A 7,828-nucleotide genomic window follows, 5' to 3' on the forward strand; every position below is an offset into this window, starting at 1 on the left:
TTTTTCTCTAGTGACTCAAAGCGCTTTACATAGTGAAACCCAATATCTAAGTTACATTCAAACCAGTGTGGGTGGCACTGGGAGCAGGTGGGTAAAGTGTCTTGCCCAAGGACACAACGGCAGTGACTAGGTTGGCAGAAGCGGGAATCGAACCTGCAACCCTCAAGTTGCTGGCACGGCCGCTCTACCAACCGAGCTAAACCACCCCGATTAAATACGGTGTATGAACGATTGGATTCTATGGTTAACATTTGTTGATGGACACATTCTTTTTTACACAAGATTTATTAGATTACACAGCTGAATCTAATCAAGTGAGGGGGCTGTATCCGACATATCCGAACCGGACACTTCTTGAAGCAGATATCCAGTTGCATTGGTTTATTGTTAACAACCCTACTGTAAACTAGGGGTGTTCAAAGAGCGGCCATACAACGCAGATTTTTTTTTTAATTATTAGCCTGCAGCTTATCCCAAGAATATGATTGGTTATTGGTGTTATATCAGATATCACACTCATTGGTTTTTTCACCATTACCACAAAACTTATAATTTCTTTAAGCATTTTTAAAAGCACAATATATATCAAATTGTCCCCCAGAGCCATTCAATGTTTTTGTATGCCCATTAATATATTATTTTTGTAATTATATTTAAAAGCCTACTGAAATGAGATTTTCTTATTCAAACGGGAATAGCAGGTCCATCCTATGTGTCATACTTGATCATTTCGCGATATTGCCATATTTTTGCTGAAAGGATTTTTAGTAGAGAACATCGACGATAAAGTTCGCAACTTTTGGTCGCTAATAGAAAAGCCCTGCCTTTACCGGAAGTATGTGCGCGTGATGTCACGAGTTGCAGGGCTCCACACATATTCACATTGTTTATAATGGGAGCCACCAGCAGTAAGAGCAATTTGGACCGAGAAAGCGACAATTTCCCCATTAAGTTGAGTGAGGGTGAAAGATTCTTGAATTAGGATATTGATAGTGAAGGACTGTAATTAGACACATTTACTAGGATAATTCTGGAAGATCCTTTATCTGCTCATTGTTTTAATAGTTTCAGTGAGATTTTAAAGATTGTAAAGTCATACCTCGAGGTCGGATGACTGCGATGAACACGCAGTGTCTCAGAGACAGCCACAAGCTCACAGTTGCCTTTTTTGACAGCTGCTGCAGGACGACGAATAATCCACTGATGTCTCCGGTAAGATATATACCACAATTTCCCCATCCAAAAACATGCTGGTTGACGTAGAGAAAACATGTTCGCTTGACCGCTCTGCTTCACAACAAACAAAGAAACACCGCTGCAATCCACCGCTTTCCACCAACAGCATTGTTCTTTATAGTCTCCATTATTAAATGAACAAATTGCAAAAGATTCAGCAACACAGATGTCCAAAATACTGTGTAATTATGCGATTAAAGCAGACGACTTTTAGCCACTAGTGGTGCAGCGCTAATATTTTCTCACAGTCCGTGACGTCACGCGTACGCATCATCATTCTGCGACGTTTTCAACAAGAAACTCGCGGGAATTTTAAAATTGCAATTTAGTAAACTAAAAAGGCCGTATTGGCATGTGTTGCAATGTTAATATTTCATCATTGATATATAAACTATCAGACTGTGTGGTCGGTAGAAGTGGGTTTCAGGAGGACTTTAATGGACAATTACCCGCCAGAAGTTTGCAGTTTTGTTATGTTGCATTTTTTAAAATATCATTCAATACAAAAGCTAATTAGTTTTACAATTATGTTTTCCCTGATTGAAGTGACAACGAATTAAGCCGTGACTTTGAACCCGAACTTTGTAACTAACCGTTATTATGGCGCAACCTTACACCCCTATCAAATATCCAATATCATCTTTTCAAATGCAAATACAAAATTATATTTGCGAAGAGTATTTCAGAGCACATCATTATGTAAATAACACATCAAGTCAAATTAAATGGAATATTAAATATGCACATGAGACCACAGCATTAGATACTTCACTAATATAAGTGCTTATACGGCTTCTACGGGAGGAAGATGGGTGAATATAAAAATATGGTAATGTCATTTTTGACACACAAAGAAAGGGTCACGTCTACCAGTTGAGAATCACTCTTTTAGATTAGTTCATGCATTCTATCATACAGCTGCATTAGTAAAGAAAATAACCCATCTATTTAGTAAATAGGGCTTCACGGTGGCAGAGGGGTTAGTGCGTCTGCCTCACAATACGAAGTTCCTGCAGTCCTGGGTTCAAATCCAGGCTCGGGATCTTTCTGTGTGGAGTTTGCATGTTCTCCCCGTGAATGCGTGGGTTCCCTCCGGGTACTCCGGCTTCCTCCCACTTCCAAAGACATGCACCTGGGGATAGGTTGATTGGCAACACTAAATTGGCCCTAGTGTGTGAATGTGAGTGTGAATGTTGTCTGTCTATCTGTGTTGGCCCTGCGATGAGGTGGCGACTTGTCCAGGGTGCATCCCGCCTTCCGCCCGATTGTAGCTGAGATAGGCGCAAGCGCCCCCCGCGGCCCCAAAAGGGAATAAGCGGTAGAAAATGGATGGATGGATTTAGTAAATAAGTTTAAATGCTCTATCTCGTGGTCTATTAGGATCATTACAGTTTTATTAAACTTAACAAGAAATGTGTCAAAAATCAGTCCAAATACATTATTTTAGGCACAGGTTAATACGGCAACAATTGCTTTAAGAATGCACAATGTTTATGAAAAAAAATACTATTTCCTATTGTAGCAGGATAACAATATTAATATTTAAATAATTAATTAACAAACAATTAGTAGGTATACCACTATACCGTGAATGGAGCATATCTGAGATGCTTTTTGATATATTATCCATCTAATTGGCATATATTTACAATTTTACACAACAAAAAAGTCAGATTTACCATAATTATTGATCATCAAGTACTTTGTTTAAAGGGTAGAAAAAGGACTATTGCAGGAGCTATTTGCTCTCGTGTGTCCTCCTTTTGCATTCTTGATGCTTCCGTGTGTTTTTTGCCTTTTGGATCGGGCCAAGCGATTGCACTTTCATGACTTTTGGGGCGCTGTTTGGTGCTTTCACGTGAACTTTTGGATCTGCCTTTTGACCATGGCCATGTTTGCATCGGAGACCAGCCGCTGGCTCTCTGCCCAGCCGGACCGGAGTAGATGCGGAGGAAGAGACTGGGTTGTGGAGCTAGCATTGAGCGTCGGTATGGACATATTCTTGCTCATCCACGCAGACAGGACGTTGACTGAGAGCTAGTGGGTAGCCTAGGACAGAGTCGGCTCTCTCGGTTGCTTTGTTGGGTCTGTTCCTGTCTTTGGCCGCAGAAGCCACAGTATGTGGATGTTGCAATTGTGTTTCTGCTTGTTTTGTTGTTTGTCTATGCATGGTGCTATCATTTGTGTGCAATATGTGTTTTTCGTTGTGTTTTACATTTGCAGCTGTATGAAGAAAGGCCGTTGCTGAAGTGATTGCTGGTTGCATCAGCATTTTCCTCTTATAATTTTAAAGGCCTACTGAAACCCACTACTACCGACCACGATGTCTAATAGTTTATATATCAATGATGAAATATTAACATTGCAACACATGCCAATACGGCCGGTTTAGTTTACTAAATTGCAATTTTAAATTTCCCGCGAAGTGTCCTGTTGAAAACGTTGCGGAATGATGAGGCTTATGTTGACACATGCTTGTGACGTTATTGGTTGTCGCGGACATTTTATCCCAGCACCACTCACGGCTAAAAGTCGTCCGATTTAATCGCATAATTACACAGTATTCTGGACTCTGTGTTGCTGAATCTTTTGCAACTTGTTCGATTAATAACGGATATTACAAAGAAGAATGCATTTGGTGGAAAGCGGTGGATTTCGGCCGGCTGTAGCAACACAAACATAGCCGGTGTTTCTTTGTTTGTTGTGAAGCTTTATTATGGAACAGAGCAGTCAAGCAAACATGTTTCTCCACCACATGTCAACCGGCAGGTTTCGGTGAGAAAATTGTGGTAATAAGTCGGCTCTTACCGTAAACATGAGCGGAGCTTGTGTCGTTCTTCCTGCAGCTGTCAAAGAGGCAGCTGCGACTTTCTTGGCTCCTCCAAGGCTCACTCAGAGACACTGGCGGTCACCACACCCCTCCGACTTTCAGGTATGACTTTATAATCTCACTAAAACACTATCCATCCCATCCATCCATTTTCTACCGCTTATTCCCCTGTGGGGTCGCGGGGGGCGCTGGCGCCTATCTCAGCTACAATCGAGCGGAAGGCAGGGTACACCCTGGACAAGTCGCCACCTCATCGCAGGGCCAACACAGATAGACGGACAACATTCACACTCACATTCACACACTAGGGCCAATTTAGTGTTGCCAATCAACCTATCCCCAGGTGCATGTCTTTGGAAGTGGGAGGAAGCCGGAGTACCCGGAGGGAACCCACGCATTCACGGGGAGAACATGCAAACTCCACACAGAAAGATCCCGGGCCTGGATTTGAACCCAGGACTGCAGGAACTTCGTATTGTGAGGCAGACGCACTAACCCCTCTGCCACCGTGAAGCCCGATTTTCCAGAATTATCCTAGTAAATATGTCTAATAACATCTGAATCGCTCCTGCCCTCGTCTTTTTTTTTTTCTTCTAGTCCTTCACTCTTACTATCCTCATCCACGAATCTTTCATCGTCACTCCAATTAATGGGGAAATTGTCGCTTTCTCGGTCAGAATCGCTTGCGCTGCTGGTGTCTATGATTTTAATCAATGTTCGGATGTGAGGAGCCCTCACACCGGTGACCTCACGCGCACATCGGCTTCTACTTCCGGTACAGGCAAGGCTTTTTTATTAGCGACCAAAAGGTGCGAACTTTATCGTCGATGTTCTCTACTAAATCCTTTCAGCAAAAATATGGCAATATCGCGAAATTATCAAGTATGACACATAGAATGGACCTATCTCCGTCTAAATAAGAACATCTCATTTCAATAAGCCTTTAATGTCCATTGTGGTCTTTGTTTCTTTCTTGTCTGCATGTGTGTTTTACCTTATTGTTGTGGACTTTTTGTACCTGAAACTGCAACCACATTGTTTCCCATTGTGGGATAAATAAAGTACATCCTATCCTATCCTATATGCAGGCATAAACCTGCAATTACTGTGTCAAAGTTGATGGATGTTCACGTTTACAGTTCAATCTCCTCAGCAAATGGTGGTCACAGTTGATTTATAAGGAAAATAAACTGTGTTGATTGTTAGTAGTGTTCAAAAAACGCAACTACTGCAACACACTTCTTGTCGGGATCCCCAGCAAGAACATTCAGAAGCTACAGTACATACAAAATAGTTTTGCGAGGATCCTGATGAGAGTGCGGAAACATGACCACATCACACCAACTCTCAATTCCCTTCACTGGCTTCCTGTTCCACTCAGGATTGAATTCAAAATCTCCCTAGTAACTCACGAGTGCCTCCATGGAAATGCCCCCCTCTAGCTCAAAGAACTGCTCACCCCCAAATCCTCCACACGACATCTCCGTTCTGAACAGGCTAACCTCCTCCAACCTCCACCGACAAAGCTACGAACTATTTTTATTATTAGCCTGCAGCTTATCCCAAGAATACGATTGGTTATTGGTGTTATATCAGATATCACACTAATTGTTTTTTTTCACCATTACCACAAAACTTATAATGCAGTGTATTGCCATACATTGGATTTCTTTAAGCATTTTTAAAAGCACAATATATATCAAATTGTCCCCCAGAGCCATTCAATGTTTTTGTATGCGCATTAATATATTATTTTTGTAATTGTATTTAAAGGCCTACTGAAATTAGATTTTCTTATTCAAACGGGACTAGCAGGTCCCGTTTGGTAAATAATTTTGGTAAATCTGACTTTTTTTGTGTGTAAAATTGTAAATATATGCCTCAAATTAGATGGATAATACATCAAAAAGCATCTCAGATATGCCCCATTCACGGTATAGTGGTATACCTACTATTTTTTTGTAAATTAATTATTTAAATATTATTAATTGTTATCCTGCTACAATAGCACATATTATTATTATTTTTTTTTCATTAACATTGTGCATTCTTAAAGCAGTTGTTGCCGTATTAACCTGTGCCTAAAATAATAAACACAGTTTATTTTCCGCTGCTCCCAGTCTGTGGAACACTCTCCCTGACCACCTGAGGGCACCTCAGACTGTGGATGCTTTTAAAAAAGGCTTAAAAACCCATCTTTTAAAAAAAGCCTTTTTATAGACATGCATGCTGGTTGTAATTATTGGTCTGTTTCTAGTTTTATATTTTATTTATTTTTATTATAGGGACGGCGTGGCGCGGTGGGAGAGTGGCCGTGCACAACCCGAGGGTCCCTGGTTCAATCCCCACCGCGTACCAACCTCGTCACGTCCGTTGTGTCCTGAGCAAGACACTTCACCCTTGCTCCTGATGGGTGCTGGTTAGCGCCTTGCATGGCAGCTCCCTCCATCAGCGCTTTGAGTACCTTGAAGGTAGAAAAGCGCTATACAAGTACAACCCATTTATTATCTTTTTTATTATTAGTACTATTTTTTTTTACACTGTGGCACAACGTAAAGTGTTTTTTTTAACAAATAAAATCTATTATTGTCATTATTATTATAACTAAAATGTAGAAATTCACAAAAATGTACGTCATTAAAATGGAACTAATAGGAACCTAAAAGAATGCCATATTATTCAGGGAGTCAAAGTGAGAAGATGACGGCATAGCTTGGTTGGTAGAGTGGCCGTGCCAGCAACTTGAGGGTTGCAGGTTCGATTCCCGCTTGTGCCATCCTAGTTAGTCCTTGGGCAAGACACTTTACCCACCCGCTCCCAATGCCACCCACACTGGTTTAAATGTAACTTAGATATTGGGTTTCACTATGTAAAGCGCTTTGAGTCACTTGAGAAAAAGCGCTATATAAATATAATTCACTTCACTTCACATTTACAGGGTGGAAAAACAGATGTGGTGATCATATTAAGATCTATGCTAATACAATTTTACACCTGATACCATATTTGCATGATAAAGAGGTCAAATCTTTCTGATGTCGCCAGGCAGACTAGCTGTTTTTTTTTTCTTAATGCTGGCCCCATTTGGTCTTAATTAAAGCGTAAATAAAATAGAAAAAACAAATAAACGAATAAACCACACACGCACCTACTGATTACGCGCGAATGAAAATGCTCTATTTTATTACCAAACATGTTTAAAAGGTTTTAAAAAGAATGACAATATTATGAAATACTATTTTAAATCATGCTTATTTTTAGGTAAAAGGGAAAAAAAAATTACTTTACGCACCCACGTTTGTTTATGACACATCACGAAAATACGTTATGATGTTTTGAACGTGAAACTGTGTCAGTAAAATAGAAACACGTCGTGGGGTTTTGGACAATAAATGGACCACAAAAATGTGTTAAATATGCCTTCTTACCTTGCGAAGGAGGCACGTATGTGAGCAGCAAGAGCGCAGCCACGACTGCGAGTAACTTGACGTCCATCCTGGTTGAACTTCCCGGTGTTGTTCGCTGAAAAGTCCAGAGGAGTTGTGTGAGGCGCCAAGACGCCACACCGCTTTAATGTCAGCATCTCTGTAAAGCTGCCGCCACAGGAGAATATAGTACTTCCTGTGTTGCTTTCAAAATAAAGATCGCCCTTAAGGACTTCTCAGTGGGTGCTAGCGGAATTAGCAAACATTGTTTATCAAACACAAACTCGTAAAGTATTTATCTGAATTAAAAAAAAAAGTTTTATTAACGTATATCTGC

General features: G+C 40.6%; 1 protein-coding gene across 1 annotated transcript in view; it reads right to left on the bottom strand.

The window, feature by feature from the left end:
* Positions 1 to 7,647, bottom strand: part of cxcl12a (chemokine (C-X-C motif) ligand 12a (stromal cell-derived factor 1)) — a 28,347-nt gene extending 20,700 nt beyond the window's left edge. Inside the window, exon 1 of the mRNA XM_061910265.1 lies at positions 7,495 to 7,647. Within this exon, the coding sequence (XP_061766249.1) occupies positions 7,495 to 7,561 (67 nt within the window). The 5' untranslated portion in view covers positions 7,562 to 7,647. The remainder of the gene's footprint in view (positions 1 to 7,494) is intronic.
* Between the last annotated feature and the right edge of the window lie 181 nt (positions 7,648 to 7,828).

Source organism: Nerophis ophidion, linkage group LG09, assembly GCF_033978795.1.
Source record: "Nerophis ophidion isolate RoL-2023_Sa linkage group LG09, RoL_Noph_v1.0, whole genome shotgun sequence".
In the NCBI taxonomy this organism is placed as follows: domain Eukaryota; kingdom Metazoa; phylum Chordata; class Actinopteri; order Syngnathiformes; family Syngnathidae; genus Nerophis; species Nerophis ophidion.